General features: G+C 50.2%; 4 protein-coding genes across 4 annotated transcripts; 1 reads left to right on the forward strand and 3 right to left on the reverse strand.

Moving 5' to 3' along the window:
• Positions 1-6,352: 6,352 nt before the first annotated feature.
• On the forward strand, positions 6,353-7,968 carry LOC119352829 (chalcone synthase 2-like). The gene is made up of 2 exons (XM_037619415.1): positions 6,353-6,660; positions 6,773-7,968. Exons 1-2 carry the CDS (start codon positions 6,471-6,473, stop codon positions 7,768-7,770), a joined length of 1,188 nt encoding a protein of 395 aa, XP_037475312.1. The 5' UTR covers positions 6,353-6,470; the 3' UTR covers positions 7,771-7,968.
• A 467-nt stretch (positions 7,969-8,435) lies between these two features.
• Positions 8,436-11,617, reverse strand: LOC119352830 (glyoxylate/hydroxypyruvate reductase HPR3-like). The gene is made up of 2 exons (XM_037619416.1): positions 11,094-11,617; positions 8,436-10,307 (listed from the first exon to the last, which is right to left on the reverse strand). The coding sequence occupies exons 1-2, from the start codon at positions 11,547-11,549 to the stop codon at positions 9,771-9,773; spliced, it is 993 nt and encodes a 330-aa protein (XP_037475313.1). The 5' UTR covers positions 11,550-11,617; the 3' UTR covers positions 8,436-9,770.
• Positions 11,618-13,084: 1,467 nt separating this feature from the next.
• Positions 13,085-15,572, reverse strand: LOC119352831 (glyoxylate/hydroxypyruvate reductase HPR3-like). Its single transcript, XM_037619417.1, has 2 exons — positions 15,099-15,572; positions 13,085-14,033 (listed from the first exon to the last, which is right to left on the reverse strand). Exons 1-2 carry the CDS (start codon positions 15,564-15,566, stop codon positions 13,497-13,499), a joined length of 1,005 nt encoding a protein of 334 aa, XP_037475314.1. The 5' UTR covers positions 15,567-15,572; the 3' UTR covers positions 13,085-13,496.
• An 899-nt stretch (positions 15,573-16,471) lies between these two features.
• Positions 16,472-18,007, reverse strand: LOC119358676 (uncharacterized acetyltransferase At3g50280-like). The gene has a single exon (XM_037625126.1). It carries the CDS (start codon positions 17,986-17,988, stop codon positions 16,600-16,602), a length of 1,389 nt encoding a protein of 462 aa, XP_037481023.1. The 5' UTR covers positions 17,989-18,007; the 3' UTR covers positions 16,472-16,599.
• Between the last annotated feature and the right edge of the window lie 451 nt (positions 18,008-18,458).

Below are 18,458 nucleotides of genomic sequence, written 5' to 3' on the forward strand. Positions count from 1 at the left end.
CCCAAATCATTTTTTTAAGCGGGGCAGCCCATTTTAAAGGTATCTAGTAGAGTTCGACTTATAGTTTAGGGAAGCTTCCAACCTAGTTTTGGGAAGCTTCTAGAATTTTCTAGCCCATCTTTTTTTTTCAGATTTTTTGAGTGGTTTTATTCCTTTTTTTCTCTCTTTTTTCTGAAATGTGCGAACTTTCAATAAATTTGTGATTCTGTTTTAAAATTGATGATCTTTTTTCAAATTCATCAACTTTTTTTACAAAGTTGTTGAACTTTTTTCCAAATCTACAACTCATTTTCAATTTTCCGAACGTTTTACAAAACCCATGATTTTCTTTTAAATTTGGGTACTTTTTCTCAAAATCAATGAATATTTTCCATAGAGAAAGATAATTAACGAATCCTAAGGCAAAGGGGCGAGAAACTCAAGGACACTCTTCCAACGGGCTTACTTTCCGAAAATTGATGTACTTTTTTTAAATTTGTGATTTTTCAATGAATTATTTTCAAAACTGATGAAAAATTTCTATTTCATGTTCTTTTTAAATCAATAAACTTTATTCAAAATTGATGATTTGTTTTCAAAAGTAGGGTCAACTGTCAAATGGTGAACTGGTCAACCAAGCAAACCAACCAACCAGAAGCGAGTGAGCGAACGACTGTTTTGAAAAAGTTGCATTCGATCGATTAGTTCTTTTAGATAGTTGGATTAACCCGTAGCTAAACCCGATGTTGAGTACGCCATTTAGGACCACTCGTCAACTAGTTGAGGCTACGCCCATGGGTCGGATGAGTCGGCCTGTCCAGTTATTGGTTTTCTCCACGGGTCGCTGCTGTCTCGTTGGTTGGTTGGTGTGTTTTATCTTCTATTGGTCGACTTCTTCTTGGGGTTTTCTTTTTTCATCTTTTTACCATTTTGGTCTAGTTTTTATTTCATTTTTTTGTTTTGCACTTCTGGGTTTTATAGTTTCCTATACTAATTTCTAACTTTTTAAATTCTGGTTAAATTTTTTATATTAGATGGTGAACATTTTTTTAATATTCAATGAAAAGTTTTATAATAAAAATGCAAATTATTTTTAGTATACTGTGAATTTTTTAATAGACGTTGAATATTTTTTAATACACGTTGACCATTTTGGTGATATACGTCGAACGTTTCTTTAATATGCAATAGATAATTATAATGCACAAATAATTTTTTAAATACAGACATGACATTTTTGAAAACATGTACTGAACATGTTTTTTAAATAAATGTTGATTTTTAAAATATATTATTTTTAGTAGTTTCTTATATATTTATAGTCCTGGACACATTTCAAACAACCAATTTTTTGGAAGAGAACCAACTGCTGAAAAGACCAAAGAAAGAAAAAACAAATCTCGACTCCTAAAGAGGGAGTTGGTAGTCTCGCCTCACTCACACCAACCCCACGGAAAACCCTATATTACGCTCGTGAGCGTCATACATGGACCTTTCGCTGAAATGCAATCAAGTTGGGCCTGCCCATTTTAGGCGTGCATTAACTCTATCAAATCGGCACTTTCCCAAAACAAAGTCATGCATTAAATCGCTCAAATCAAATCTTAATAAAATCTCAACTAAATCCAAACTTTCCTTACCTTCCACTACTCATACCCAAATCAAATGAAATCTTACCAAAACTTAAATTACAATCAAAGATTCAATGTTGGCGGCCCATTTGATGAGTACACGCGCTTTTATTTTTCATTATTTTTCTATGTTTCGTTTTTTCGTTTCCTTTTTTTGATTCATTTTTTTAATAACCAACCTCTTATTTTGTGGTCACCATACTATCAGAATCGACACAGGCTTGTACGCCATGCATGGTGAGTTGGTAGCATCGCCTCCATTTCGGTTAAACCTCCCCGTCGATTTTTTCTATCCCACCAATTTATTTAAACCGGTATTGCAACCATCCATGGGATCGACTTGGAATGACAAACCTAAAACCCTTTTGTCATAATCTAGCTCTAGATGTCTACTTTCTTTTCTAGTTTTCGGATCTCAATTCCGTTCTACGAGCTAGTCACACCAATCACACTTCAGAATTTTTTATGTAAATTGTTCTCTATTTTGCCTAGTTCATATAAATCATTAAGATACTTAAATTTTCCATTGCATGCAATTCCACCATCATAATCTATACACCTGATCTTGATGTCCTAATCATGTACATGAATGGAAGAATATGGCTTTGGCTTGAACCTCATTAGTGCAAGCTATGTTTACTCGTAGCACATATAGATGAGTTTCATCGTTCTTCTACATAATGCATGTATGTAGTCCATGCTCGCCATGTATAATTCATGCATGCTATTTACTTCCAATATCCTTTCACGTGTAACTAATCTGGTCTATTCCATAGTATTCTTCTCCATAAGATCCTAGCCATATCCTACACACATGCCCATATGTTTTCTTTTTTGATCTTACTTGGTGTTTCATTTGGAGTTCTGTTGTACGCTTGTTGATTTTTGTGTATATTGTGCGACGTATAGACGAAGGAGGAGATGAGGGTACTAAAAAGAAGAAGTAGGAGGCGCGCATCAAGCAGTCATGCCACCCCCATCCCTCATACTATATTTTTGTCCAAATACACGTGTTTTACAAACGTGCATGGAAACTTGCTTAGAGTCAAAATATTAATCTTGATTAGTACACCCATTCATTGGATACGATACCATGCTCTTATACCCTGTTCGTTGTCACCATAAACTTGAGTAGTTATTGATGCTTAAACAAGATTCATCACCTAAGAGCATCTCCAGCCGCGCCCCCAACAGGCCCACCCCAGGCGTTTCTGCCGCGCCGGCGCCAAAAAATCGGCACAGTCGCGTCCCCACTAGACCCTTTTTCGGCGGCTTGGGCCGAAACTGGCGCCGGCGGACCCGAGCCGAACCCGGCGCGCTGGGGGCGCCGGCACAAGCGAAAAGGGGCGTGGGGCCACTCTGTCGGCGAGTCGAGAGCCTCTTCCCGCTGTTTCTTCCCGCTCCCCCCCCCCCTTCACTCCCATTCTCTCCATTCCTCCCGCCAACCTCCCTCCCGCTTGCCTCCCAGCCGGCCTCCATGCCGCTGAATAAGTACGTGATCCCCCGCGCCGCGACAACTGCGACCGCCACCGTCGCCCAGCCGAAGCAGAGGAAGCCGAAGGCGCCGCCGTCCAAGCCACCGGGCATGCCAAACGCCGACTGGAGGGTGGAAGTTCAGCGCCGGGAGGCTATCACCGCCGACCGGCGGAACAGGGCCATCGCCAAGAAGGCTCGGGACGACGTGGCGCGTGCGGCTGCGGCCGCGACGGATCAAGCCGAGGCCGAGGCGGCTCGCGTGGGGATGATGAATCCACCCGGCGGCCATGCCCAGTACGCCCCCTGGATATAGCAAAGCGTCGGCTCTCCGGCCGGCTTCTCGTCGTCGCCGCAACCATGGGGATGCTCGTCGTCTCCAGGCTACTCTGACGGGGACGCGCACGGTGGGTTCAACCCCAACATCACCTTCCCCCATGGACACCCGGCCCAACGCAAGCCCTCGCCCGCCTTCGCCGGCGTGCAGTACCCTCCGTACAACTACTCACCGTCGGCTTACGCATCCTCCCCGACGTCCCCTCTCCGCCGTGGCGCCCTGCCCTTCTCACAAGCTTCCATGTAGCACCTCGGCGACACTGACGAGATCGACACCGACATGGACGACATCATCGCGGCAAGCTCGGCCGCGGCGTCCCCGGGTTCGCTACCCAGGACGACACAATGGACCTCAGTGGCGGCATGGACGTCGAGCTCGAGTATGGCGAGGAGGAGGAGGAGGAGCCGGCGACTGTTCCGGTGAGGAGGCGCAAGAAGAAGAAGGGGCGGCGAGGACCGGCAAGCCGCGCATCAAGTGGACATCCAAGGAACAGGAATGCCTCGCCGAAGCGTGGAAAGTCATCTGCCTCGACCCGACCACCGACATGAACCAGAGCATCGAGACGTACTGGGAGCGCATCACGGCTGAGTTCGACGAGCGCAAGCTTGTCGACCCCTACTTTAAAGGCGTCTACATGCAGCGCGGGTCGAAGGAAATGGCGAACCATTGGGGGCTCATCTAGGCGGCGTGCAAGAAATGGCATGGGATCGTCGAGGAGATCGCGGCTCGCCCGGAGAGTGGCGCCAACGTTGAGGATCAGGTATGGCACGCCGGTCTCCTGCTTCTCTTCGCCGTATGCGCCCGCCAACTGTTTGTTTCTCGGCGCAGCTGCTGCGCATGTTCGCCTTGTATTGCCTGGGCAACAGCGACCAAGATTTCAAGTACCTCCACATCTACAAGGGGATCGACAAGTGCGAGAAGTGGGCGGAAGTCCGGCGCACCCTCGACAAGGCCAAGGAGACCTACAAGACGGACGCGCCAACGGCTGGCGCGTCAGAAGGGCGGCTGGACGGCATCAAAGGGGCCAAGAAGGGGAAACACGCCGACGCGGCAACCGTGCGAGTGCAGGAGTCCATCGAACACTGCCTCGCCGACACACAGGCCCGGGCCGCCCTGCGTGAAGAGAAGATCGAGGCACGGTGGTCGGCGTTGATGACGAACAGCGCCGTCAAGCTCGAGATGCTCCGGACCACCGTCATCGCGAAGAAGAGGAACACTGATATGGCTTTTCTGATGGGCGGGGCGGACATACTCCAGAGCAACGACGAGCAGCTCAAGGCGTGGTACATGGCGGAGCGCGGCCTCATTCTGAACCAGCTGATGACGACGGCACCGCCAACTCCCGCGCCCACGCCGCCAAGCCCGAGTGTTGATGCCTCCACGACACCCAGCAGCACCGAAGCCGCGCTGATGCCGCCCAGCATAGAAGCAGCTCCGACACCGCCTAGCCCGCGCACGCTAACTACGCTGACGCCGGAGGCCGACCCCGCCTAGTGATGCTTTGCGCACGCGTCCAGACTTGTGGCGCTCATTTTTTTGTAAGCCGGACTATTTATCCAATCGCCGAACTGTGTCCTGTGATCGCCGGGCTTGTGGCGTCTTTTGAGCGGGAACGACCAAATTCGAAATTGCCGCGTCCTGGGGGCGTGATTGCGAGCTAGGTCGCCCCAGGGGCCAATCTAGCGCCGGTTCGTCCCCAAGCCGCTCTTTTTAGGCGCCCTGGGGGGCCGAACGGCTGGAGATGCTCTAATAAATTGGTGGCACTGTGTTCCATCTTGTTGAGATTATCATTCATCATTGCTTAGTTGAGAAAGTCAAAAACTTGTTTTTTGGACTAAACTTGTGTCACAAGTGTAAGTCAAATCTTGATGTTGAGATTACCATTCAACATGTGTGTAATGTTTCACTCATAGTAATTTTGATTAACACTTGTCGTGCAAGTTTAATCCACAACAACAAGTTTTGGACTTTTCAACTAACCAATTGTGAATAATAATCTCAGTAAGATGGAACACAATACCATCAATTTATTAGGTGATGATCGAGTCTAAGCATTGCTAAGAGTTAATAACTACTCAAGTTTATGGTGAAAACGAACAGGGTATAAGAGCATGGCATTGTATTCGATGAAAAGGTGTACTAATCAGTATAATATTTTGACTCAAAGCAAGTTTACATGCATGTTTGTAAACACATGTATCTGGAAAAAAAAATATAGGACGAGGGATGGGGGTGGCATGACTGCTTGATGGGCACCTCCTACTTCTTCGTCGTAGTACTAGTACCCTCGTCTCCTCCTTCGTCCATACGCCACACAGTATACGCAAAAGTCAGCAAGCGTACAACGAGAAGTCTAAACAAAACAAAGTAAGATCAACAAACAAAACATATGGGCATGTGTGTAGGATCTTATGTAGAATACTATGGAATAGATCATGGGGATTAGTTACACATGAAAGTATATTGGATAGTAAATAGCGTGCATGAATTCTACATGGTGATCATCGACTACATACATGCATTATGTAGAAGAACGATGAAACTCATCTACATGTGCTACAAATAAGCATAGCATGCACTAATGAGGTTGGAGGCAAAGGCATCTATTTTCACCCCTCTCTTCGTTTCCTGGTCGCCTCACCCACAGAACCTTGAAATCCTGTCGGGCCTTCAAGAGAAACAATTGGCGAGTCCTGTCAAGCACGAGCCGGTGCAACTGTCTGGACAGATCAAAGCACACGAGTGCGTGCAATTTGGGGAGGCGGAAAGCCAAGCGACCCAACTACTAACTCCCACTTGGCCTGACGGTAGACGTGTCGCACGCAGCACCCATCTCTCCTCCCCCCGGCATTCGTGGCCCTCCGTCTTCCCGTCCACCTGACCAAATCACGTCTCCCGCCGAGTATACATCCCTTTCCCCACACTCGTATCACCACACCAAACCAGTACGGCCAGCATCGATCTCTCACACTCATCTCCGCCTCCAGCCGGCCACTGCTGAGCTAGCTACTCGGCCGCTGCTACGTACTTGTACGTACAGGTAGAGATCGATGGCGGCGGCGACGATGACGGTGGAGGAGGTGAGGAAGGCGCAGCGGGCGGAGGGGCCGGCAACGGTGCTGGCGATCGGCACGGCGACGCCGGCGAACTGCGTGTACCAGGCCGACTACCCGGACTACTACTTCAAGATCACCAAGAGCGATCACATGGCCGACCTCAAGGACAAGTTCAAGCGGATGTGTAAGTCCAACCAATTCCATTCCATCATTCTTTGCCGTCTCTTTTATGCCTTCTCTCGGACGAACACGCGACCTAACAAACAAACAAAACAATTGCTTCATTTCATTTTCAGGTGACAAGTCCCAGATCAGGAAGAGGTACATGCACCTCACGGAGGAGATCCTGCGGGACAACCCCAACATGTGCGCCTACATGGCGCCATCCCTGGACGCGCGCCAGGACATCGTCGTCGTCGAGGTCCCCAAGCTCGGGAAGGCGGCGGCGCAGAAGGCCATCAAGGAGTGGGGCCAGCCGCGCTCTAAGATCACCCACCTTGTCTTCTGCACCACCTCCGGCGTCGACATGCCGGGGGCCGACTACCAGCTCACCAAGATGCTCGGCCTGCGCCCCTCCGTGAAGCGCCTCATGATGTACCAGCAGGGCTGCTTCGCCGGCGGCACCGTGCTTCGCCTGGCCAAGGACCTCGCTGAGAACAACCGCGGCGCGCGCGTGCTCGTGGTCTGCTCGGAGATCACCGCGGTGACCTTCCGCGGACCGCATGAGTCCCACCTCGACTCACTAGTAGGTCAGGCGCTCTTCGGCGACGGTGCGGCCGCGGTAATCATCGGCGCAGACCCGGACGAGTCCATCGAGCACCCCTTGTTCCAGCTGGTGTCCGCGAGCCAGACCATTCTGCCGGACTCAGAGGGCGCCATCGACGGCCACCTCCGGGAGGTCGGCCTCACCTTCCACCTCCTCAAGGATGTGCCCGGGCTCATCTCCAAGAACATCGAGCGCGCCCTGGAGGACGCCTTCAAGCCATTGGGCATCGATGACTGGAACTCTGTATTTTGGATGGCGCACCCCGGCGGGCCGGCAATCCTTGACATGGTGGAGGCCAAGGTAAACCTGAACAAGGAACGGATGCGCGCCACCAGGCATGTCCTCTCCGAATATGGCAACATGTCAAGCGCTTGCGTGCTCTTCATCATGGACGAAATGCGCAAACGCTCCGCCGAGGATGGCCACACCACAACCGGCGAGGGAATGGATTGGGGCGTTCTCTTCGGCTTCGGCCCCGGCCTCACTGTGGAGACTGTCGTCCTCCATAGCATCCCTATCACTGCCTAGGCCAGTGCATGATCATTCATTCTCCATTTGTCTTCGTCATGAAATAATCTACTACTGTTGCTGCTACACCCAAGTTTGCACTGTATTCTGCTGTATGAGGTTTGTAAAACTAGAAGAGTAGGCGCGTGTCTTTCCTCTGTGCTACATATACTCTGTTTGTTGTTGAGATCGTTGTGTTATATATGAGCTATTGATTTACATGATTGAAAGTAACCAGTTACGTTTATGATGAAACCTAGGAATCAAACATTCATCCAAATTGACTACCCCTACGGGATAGACCTCAACAAGAAAACCATTGAGTAACGGCACCAAATGGAAATAATAAGATATACTATACTCCACATTTGTCAAGCAATCAAATTTGAGAGAATATCACAGTCCACGGTGAGGCCCGAAAGAATCAAGCACCATACAACCCTGCAATTTCGCCAGTCGAGAACACGGTGAGCGCCATCGTGCTCACCGATTATAAAGAATGATCATGCTCATAGGCCAGCGCATGATCACTCATTCTCCATTTATCTTGGTCATGAAAAAAATCTACCACTGTTAAGTTTGCATTGTATTCTACCGCACGTGTGTTGGCGTTGTCATGTGATGGCGACCTCTGTGAAAACACACCTGATGGCGTTTCTTTGCCATATTTGACGAAGAATCAGTACTTCGTCCGTAAAGAAATACAAGAGCATTTAGATCATTACTTTAGTGATCTAAATGCTCTTATATGTATTTATAAAGGGAGTAATAAATAGGCTAAAATAGTGAGATATTTTATGAAAAAGAAACAATAAGATATACTCCACTTTTTGTCATGCAATCGCACCTTGAGAGAGAGAGCCTGTCAACGTCCAAGGTGTGGCCACGCCGGAGTCCATCCGCGACACGATCGAGCTTGTCGCTGCAAACCTCGATGCCTTCTTTGCAGGGAGCCATTGCTCAGCCCCGCACAGCTCTGAAACAAGAGCACCATTGATTGATTGGATAAAATTGGTCTGCGATCATCCACTGTTGTGCTCTGGTGATTAATCGGCCTGAATGAACTGCAATCTGCAACCAGCAAGCGGAATGCTGCCCAAATTTGCTTCTTGTGTTCTGAATGTTTATCTGAAAAAAGTGTACAATGGCAACAGAAGGCCAGGCAGAGAGTAGTACTAGAAGGAAACCCCACTGCTTTTGGTGGCACTGCTTCTGATTTCTGCAGCGGTTTGCCTTGCATGTTCATCTATTTTTCCTTTGGCCCCCGGTGGACAACCCGCCGGCCACAGGTGTGGCGTTGAGGTCGATAGTCATGGGCGCAGGCATGGCTGGCGCGACCACTCACCTCCGGCGAGCAGTCCGCGGGAGAGGTAGAGAAACGGGAGGCTTACGGTTGGGGATGGAAGCCAAGCACATGCGGCGTGGTCCGTGCCGCCTGAGCTCTTCTCCATGGACAACATGGTGCTGTCGGGCCACAGGGCCGTGGCCACGCCGGAGTCCATCCGCAGCACGATCAAGCTCGTCGCCGTGCCGCCAACCTCGACGCCTTCTTCGCAGGGAAGCCACTGCTCAGCCCTGTGCAGCTCTGAAACAAGAGCACCATTTATTTATCTGGATATAATTGGTCTGCGATCGGCCTGAATGAACTTCAGTCTGCGAGAAATAATGTGCTCACGACAACAGAATGTTCATGTGTTGGGAATGCTGCACAAATTTGCTTCTTGTGTTCTGAATGTTCATGTGAAAAAAAGTGTACAACGGCAACAGAAGGCCAAACAGAGAGTAGTACTAGAAGAAGCAACTCCATTACTTTTGTTGGCACTATTTCTGATTTCTGCAGTGGTTTGCCTTGCATGTTCATCTATGTTGTGAACTTTTCTTTTTTCATGGTGAGCAGAGACCTCACTGGTATCAGCTCCTGCAATGCGTGTCCGTGTAAATGGAGCAGCAGGCACCGTGTCACACATCTGCACATACTCCGCACCCAACAAAAGTTGTGGTGCAGATTTGCTAACTCACGTTCACTGCACTAGAGAATCAGCATGCACCGGAGTGAGCAATGGCTGACCGGAGAAGAAGGCTTCAAGGTTGCCAATGGTGTGCAGACACAGGTCCGACCTGGACTCCTCCGTCAACACCGCCACGTGGCGTGACAGAACCACATTGTCCATGGAGAACAGCTCCGCGGGCACCTTGGGCTCGTGCTCAAAGACGTCAAGGCCCGCGCCTGCAATCTTTCCCTCCCTGAGTGCAATGACCAGTTCGGCCTCGTCGATGTTTGCTCCTCGGCCGATGTTGACGACCACACCGCCCTTTCCTAGGGCCTCCAGCACATCCTTGTTCACGATGTGACGCGTCGCCTTGTTCAGTGCACATGCGACAACGAGCACGTCTGAATCAGCAGCAAGATCATGGACATTTGGGAAGTATTTGTAAGAGACCGAATCCTTAGGTTTTCTCGAGTTGTAGTGGATGATGCAGCCGAAAGCTTCAAGCCTCTTTGCAATCCGTGAGCCGATGTTCCCCAAGCCGATGATGCCAACACGTTTGCCACCAAGCTGAGACCATCAAGTTAACACAAAAAATGTTATTTAAATTTTTATTAGTGCCAAAATGAATAAGAAAAAGATGCCTTTGCGCCATAGCCAAACACGGTGTCAATTACTGAATGACTGACGAGAGTATGAAGATGTGCGCAAATTCAGGACGCAATCAGTAAATCGTATGGAATTATGGAGAAGCAGTAGCAGTGCCGCACATCAATTGGTACAGATGATACAGAATAGTAATAATAAGAAAAGCTGAACAATTCTTTGGCCCAGGCATGGGATGCTGTGAATTTGAAATTGTATTGTAGATGTGTTGATGAGAGACTAGTGAGCATGTGGAGTAGTGAACATTACCCTGCCCGATATGTCAGATAAGCCGATTTGGTTATATGAACCTGCTGATATCTTCCTTGCCCGGTCCTTTTATAACATTGTTAATTTTGGTGGAATATTCTCGCAAAATTTGTGTGCCTCGTAAAGTACATGTATTCTTGTGGTTGTCTGATCCATAACAGAATCTTAACAAGAGATAATCATTTAAAACGCCAATCTTTAGATGATAAATAATGTCTGTTCTCTAGTGTACCTGCCAGCAATGTTTGGATGATAAATAATGTACTGAGGAGAAAAGCTAACAAGTCAACTGTCATCATTTGGCATGTTGGTTTGCGTACTGATGATGATAATATGGAGTACAGATCTGCTATGCGATTGCACGACGAAATGGATTTGGATTGGCCGCTGTTGGGAATTATTAACAGCGGAGAAATTCAGGAAGCAAGCAAACAGCCGGACCTTAGATCCGAGAGGATAGTCCCCCTGCGCCGCCCAGGACCCGCGCCGGACGTACCGCTCGGACGCCGACACGCGGCGGAGCACGTCGAGCAGCAGGCCGACGGCGTGGTCGGCGACGTCGGCGGAGTAGACCTCCCCGGAGTTGGCGACGGCGACGCCGCGGCGCGCGCACTCGGCCAGGTCGATGTGGTCGAGCCCCGCGGCCGTGCTGACGACGCAGCGGAGGGAGGGGGCGCCGTCGAGGAACGAGGCGTCCACGCGCACGCCGCCCCAGATGACCGTGGCGCGCGGGGGCTCCGGCACGGCGGCGGCCGCGGCGACGAAGGCCAGGGCCGGGAGGGCCTGCCCCGGCGCGTACAGGTCGAGGACGCGGAAGCGGTCGCGCAGCGCGGCGGCGAAGGGCGCGTCCACGGGGCGGAGCAGCAGGACGGCAGGCTTGCCGCTAGCTGCCGCCATGGTTGCGAGCTCGAGAGTTGCAACCACTGGTAACCAAGCCACGGTGGCCACCTCACTCTCCTTTTCTGATTATCTTTCTTTTTCAACACCTACTAGACTTCAGAACTTTCATTTCTCTCACAAAAAAGAAGAGAGTTAAAAACTTTAACTACACTCCACAAAGGCAAAGCTTTGTTTATATATTCTTTAAGCAACTGTGTGTGATACTCCCTCTGTCCGGAAATACTTGTCATCAAAATGAATAAAAAGGAATGTATCTAGATGTATTTTAGTTCTAGATACATCCTTTTTAATCCATTTTAATGACAAATATTTTTAGACGGAGGGAGTACTTCCTAAAAAAAGGTGTCAACATTTGAGATGTCAATTGCTTGTCTTCAAGCATGAACCCTTACCTCGAAGCCCTACAGCTCAGTTAGCTCTCGGATGGCAAGAATCCGTTGATCCTGCTTTTTATTTTTCTTGTGTTGTTTCTTCTTCCGAATGGTGTCCTAGCTACAGCAGGGAAAGCGATGCTGCCCACTCTACCGCAAAAGGGGGCGGCTTTCCTCCTCCTCTCATCATCAAGGCCCATCAAGCAGCTTAATTTCGTGGAGAGGTTGTGTTTCATTCCAGTAGCAATAAAAAATTCAAGGCGCCTTGTTAAATACAACATCCTCGACAATAAAATACCATTCTTCTGGCTTCTATATCTTGCACAGAACCATAAATTTATTCAAATGCTAAGGTTGAATGGCTTATAAACAGCAAGAACATACCACACGCTGACTAACATCGTGAAATCCCGTCATCCATATAGCGACACATGGTTACAACACTTCTTTTGATCCAAGGTCCAGCACGTGTCTTGAGCAATGCCATCACGAACTAGGGGGGAAGTTGGCCAGGACTTGGGAACAATTGAGTGAATGGTGACCACGCGCACAATGTACCTTCATGGACTTAGGAACATATCACTCTACCCTTGTTCTCCTTGAGCAATGAACCAGAAGCAATTTGCAAAACTTATCCTACAATTATTTCTGAAATGGCACAGTTTTGCCGGGAAGGAGCAGAACCAGGCAGGGTTCAGAATCTGCTGCTTGGGCAGCAACCACCTAACCTTCATCCTGTGCCTGATCATAAGTCCACCATTCATCCCAATTGGCCTGTACATATTTCTGAGCGAGAAATCCTCGCCCTTGGAGAGTCACAGCTCTCTTTTGTCAGTTGAGTTTTATACCAGTTTACACTTAACAAGAACATGGAAATCCCATAAGGGCACGCCACAATGCTGCCTTGAACGCCACAATGTGTTTTACTTTTGTTAAAAACAAGGATTCTAACATATTTCTAAAATAATTTATAATATAATGTTTTATGGATTTACCATATATTTATGTTAGGCATATTTTAGTCGCAACTCAGAAACTAATAAAAACAAATGAAGGTTATAAAATACAATATGAGGCAAATGCAACATATGATTTTGGTTATAAAACACAGGATATGGCAAAGTGAAATTTATTTAGGAAATGGGCAGGACACTGCAATCGACACAAGCAACCCAATATATAATTTTTACTTTTCAAGAAAAGAGATCTAGAGAGAAAAATGAGACACACAAGTAGCAGCATCTTTGTGGGAGGAATGCTATTCGCCTTTATATACACTACTTCCTCTGTTTATAAATATAAGACGTTTTAGAGACTTGCGTGGTCAGTCTAAAACGTCCTATGTTGGTGAACAGAGGGAGTATTAGCAAATTCAAAGACTAAAAAGTAAGGATACTGGTCATTGCTTAGTTTCCTGGAGCTGCATCATTTGTACTTTCCCATGGAACGTCTTCTCCCTGATTTGCATGTTTTGTTTAGGTAGGGACTTGCGGCAATCTGTACTAGAGAATCAGCATCAGCATCATCAGTTCATCACTTCCAATATATCTGATATGAGTGACCTGACTTGCGTTCACTGCACTAGAGAATCAGCATCCACTTGAGTGAGCAACGGCTGACCAGAGAAGAAGGCTTCAAGGTTGCCAATGGTGTGAGCGCGCAGGTCCGACCTGGACTCCTCCGTCCACACCGCCACATGGTGCGACAGAACCACATTGTCCATGGAGAACAGCTCTGCCGGCACCTTGGGCTCATGCTCAAAGACGTCAAGGCCCGCGCCTGCTATCTTCCCCTCCCTGAGTGCAATGACCAGTTCCGCCTTGTCGATGTTTGCTCCTCGGCCGATGTTGATGACCACACCGCCCTTTCCGAGGGCCTCCAGCACATCCTTGTCCACGATGTGCCGCGTCGCCTTGTTCAGTGCGCATGCGACAATGAGCACGTCGGATTCAGCTGCAAGATCATGAACATTTGGGAAGTATTTGTAAGAGACCGAGTCCTTTGGTTTTCTCGAGTTGTAGTGGATGATGCAGCCCAAGGCTTCAAGCCTCTTTGCAACCCGTGAGCCGATGTTCCCCAAGCCGATGATGCCAACACGCTTGCCGCCAGGCTGAGATCATCAAAATAACACCCAAAAAAAAATACTGTTTTAGTTTTTATTAGTGCCAAAAGGAATAAGGAAAAGGAAAAACATGCCTTCGAGCCACAGAAGTGCACGAATTGTGGATGCAATCACTAAAACATAAGTCGATATGGAGCTGGCGGAAGCAGTAGCAGTAGCAGCGTTGCACACTAATAGGTCTTAGGCTACAAAAAAAATAAGGAAATGAGATCAACCGAGCAGAGAACATACAGAAGAATGCAACCTTCAATTCATAACAGGATGAATGTGCTGGCTAATTCAGCGCCTGGATATATGACAAGGAGTTTGTGTAATTCATACTCGAATGTCTAATCGATATATACTCATATGACGCTTGTAGCATTATATTGCTAATTAAGACTGGAGAGACATTCCCTCTTTCTCTCTCGCATTACACTGTAATCGCCCTCGATTTCCAACCTGAGTTTCCTAATGTGTAGAGTCATAGAAGCGGTTAAGCAGCAAGGGTGCTGCTGCCGACGCCTTCTGAAATATTCAGTTCAGTGTCTGCAGCGGTTTGGACCGATGATGATGTGTTACAGACCTATGCAATGGATTTGGGTTGATTTTCGTATTGGAAATATTAGGACGTCAACAGGATAGCTAACTGTTGGGTTTGTGATGTTGATGTTAACCTTCAAGAAAGTGACAAAATGGAAGTGGATCTGAGAGGAGTAACAATAAATGCACATTGTCAACCCCTAATTCAGTTTGTGGACGGTCTGCTCAGCCACAAAATAATGCTTGTTTTAATTTGCTCACAAAGGTAAAGCTTTATTCATCCTTCTCCTTCAGAAACTGGCAAAGGAGGTTAATTTGCCACATTTGAGAATCTTATTAACAAGGACTATATTGACACTATATGGTCTCTGAATTCAACCCAAATTATTCAAAAAAGAATTGTCTCTGAATTCCTCTCAGACAGGTTAATTTCTACTAAGATAGTTTTGCCGAAGAACATTGGCAGAATCAGAAACAAAATAGTGTCAAGGTATGCCTAAGCTCAACAGGCCAAGAAGTCAAGAACCGGACCTTGGATCCGAAGGGATAGTCGCCCTGCACCGGCCAGGACCCGCGCCGGACGTACCGCTCCGCCGCCGAAACGCGCCGGAGCACGTCGAGCAGCAAGCCGACGGCGTAGTCCGCGACGTCGGTGGAGAAGACCTCCCCGGAGTTGGCGACGGCGACGCCGCGGCGCGCGCACTCGGCGAGGTCGATGTGGTCGATCCCGGCGCCCGTGGTGAGGACGCAGCGGAGGGAGGGGACGGCTTCCAGGAACGAGGCGTCCACGCGCACGGAGCCGCCGCCCACGACGACCGCGGCGCGCGGGGGCTCCGGCGCGGCCGCGGCCGCGGCGAGGAAGGCCGGGAGGTGCTCGCCGGAGGAGAAGAAGTCGAGGACGCGGAACCGCTCGCGCAGCGCGGCGGTGAAGTCGGCGTCTGACCGGCGGAGGTGGAGGACGGCCGGGAGGACCAGCGGGTTGCCGCCGGCCGACGCCATAGCTGAGAGTTGGAAATTGCTGAACAACTGACATGTTACTACTACTTTTGTGCAATGAAACCAACACTAAAAGTAGAACAAAATTGGAAATAGATAGATTTTTAAACCCACAGACTCAAAAGAAAAGAAAAAGAAACGGAAATGTTATCTGCAGAACGTCAGTTTTTTTTTTTTTTGACATTCCCAACGAACTAACCTATGGCCAATGGATCGAAAACACGAATCTTGGCGCACGTTCACCCGCCACATCGGCAGCACGCACGCCTTCGCTGAGGGGAGGTGCCGGCTGAACGAACCGCAACGCAGCCTACTTCCTCCACCCACTGGCCGGCGCTCTCTCATCGTCTATCGTCTCCATTCCCCATCACACGTCCTCACTACATCTCGCCACTGCGCATCCCTTTTTGGGTGATTGCGCCGGAGCCCTGCACGCGTGGCTCATCCGCCGTCACGGGGCACCCTCTGTTGTTGTCTGGTGGATCTAGGAGGCGCACCGCTCGTTCCCACCACGAACCCTCGGCATCTAGCCGTCACTCCAATAGAAGGAGGCCCGAGAAATGAGTGGGACGGTTGCAGCAGAGATGTGGGGGGCTGCGGTTGCGATTGAAATCAATCATGTGTTATTTCACCATTTTTCCGTAATCCTAGCAATTACATGTGTTTTAGGCTACACCATCAACCCATGTGCGTCAAGCCACAGTCCATATTCTGAGACTTTTCTAGAAAGAATCCACTTCTCTTGGAGGATGGAGCATTTTGGGCAGTGTGCTAGAGATAAAAAGTGTGATGGCCGGCCTATATGCAGAAAGTGCAGGCGCACAAGTTTAGGAGAGAACTGAATTAATAGGTTAGGCCATGCTGCCTTGGAGTACATGGTATGAGCTCCAGCCCAGATTGGATGTGGAAATAACAATACTGTCTGTACTAGCAAATGTGGAAATGGAACAACAGAAGTACAACAAACCGATCGAAACTTGCACACACAATTGACTGACTGACCAACTGGATACATGCAAATCTCCAAGTCATAGTCCTAGACCCACGGCTTCATCAGCTCTTCGTCGGCGACGAGCCTGGCGAGCACGTCCGGGGCGAGGCACACCTGCAGCTCCATGCCCCCTCTCCCTCCGCCGTCCGCTCCGCCCTCGTAAACCGTGACATACCCGTCCAGCTTGTTCCCGGCGCCGCTCCGGACGGCCACCGGCCTGCCCCACCCGAAGTCGTTGCCGTACACGTCGAACCGCGTCGAGCCGGTGACCACCACCGTCTCAGGAGGAAAACGCTCGGCCAAGCACCTGAAGCTGGGGTTTGCGTGCCACGCCGCGAGCTTCTCCCTCACGCACGCCTCGTCGACCGCAGCCACGGCCCGGTTCAGAAGCCACGCCGCACAACCCAGCCGGTCGTCTCCCAGAATCTCGCCGACCGCGGCCTTGCCGGCGGCGCTCGACACCGCGTTGCCCACGTAAACCGGCGGCATGCTCTTCAGGCGCGTCCGGCATCCGACGGCGAGCAAGCACGTGGTCTCCTGGTCCGGCGCGAGCCCCCGGGCCCGACACGTAGCCCGCCACAGGTGCGCGACCACGGCCTGCAACGAGGAGATGGTGGCCGTGCCGGCGGCCATCTCAGCGTTCGCTTTCGCCTTCAGCTTCTTCACGCTCTCCGGGGAGAAATGGATCGAGCATTCATACACCGGCGGCGGGTACTCAAACCGCCTGGGGATGTCGTCCGCCTTGGCAAAGGGGAGAGGGATCGGCACGGTGCAGCCCTCGATGAACCACCTCTTGGGTGGTGGGGGCACCGTGGAGATATCTCCGTTGGCGTCGCCGCCGTTGCGGCTGATCTCCGACCATGCGTTGAACAGATCCCAGAACGTGGTCCCATCGGCGACGCCGTGGTTGAGCGACATGGCGACGAAGAGGCCGTCGGCGAGCTCGGTTACCTGCACGGCCAGGACGGGCAGGCTGGGGTCCACGACGGCGTCCGCGCTGACCGTTCCATTGAGAGGGAAGAAGGAAGAGACCACACGCGGGATGCAGACCGTGCCGGTGAGGTCAGCGACGGTGACCCCGGGCGCCGCGGCGTGGACGAACTCGGCGCCTTCGTCGCTGCAGCGGAGCGAGATCGTCAGGCCCGGTGACTTCCCATCGCCGTCCTTGGCCACCGGTGCGACGGCGAAGCGGCCGGCGAGGGGGTAGAAGCGGGCCAGGGCGCGCGTGAAGGACGAGGCGAGGTGTTCGACGGCGTGCGCGCCACCGGCCGGAGGCTTGGGCAGTAGGACGCCCTTCTGGGCGTAGTCCACGGGGAGCTGCTGCAGGTCCCATGGCGTCAGGTGGACGGTCTCGGGCTCCGGCGCCCGTGAGCTCTTCTGGTACTCCGGCTTGACCATGCGTCGGGAGACGATCTGGACACCGCCGCCTTCCATTTTGGTCGCCGGATGAGCGGTGGACACTATCGAGAACGTGAATCTGAGCTCGATAGTGTGTGTTTTGTGGGTTGGCGTTGTATACTGTGTATATTAGAGCATCTCCAACAGGCGATTTGCCGCGCGCACCGCCTGATTTGGCACGGCGCGCAGCGCTGGCTCCAGCAGCCGCGCTAAAATGCAGCGCGCGTGCGCCGCTCCAGCAGCGCGCGCGACAACATTTTCGAAAGCATAAAAATAAAGATAAATTGCATAGATAAAAAATAAAGATAAATTGCATAGATAAAAAAACGATACAAAGGTATTTTACATCGGTGCAACTAGATAGATAGTTCGAAAACATAGATAGATAGAACTACGGTGCAACTAGATAGAAACTACTACGGCATACTAGATAGAAACTACTCCAAATCGCTACCACCATCATCATCCTCGTCGGTGTTGTCCGAGGTATCGAGCCAAATGTCGTC

Source organism: Triticum dicoccoides, chromosome 2A (assembly GCF_002162155.2).
Source record: "Triticum dicoccoides isolate Atlit2015 ecotype Zavitan chromosome 2A, WEW_v2.0, whole genome shotgun sequence".
Taxonomy (NCBI): Eukaryota; Viridiplantae; Streptophyta; class Magnoliopsida; order Poales; family Poaceae; genus Triticum; species Triticum dicoccoides.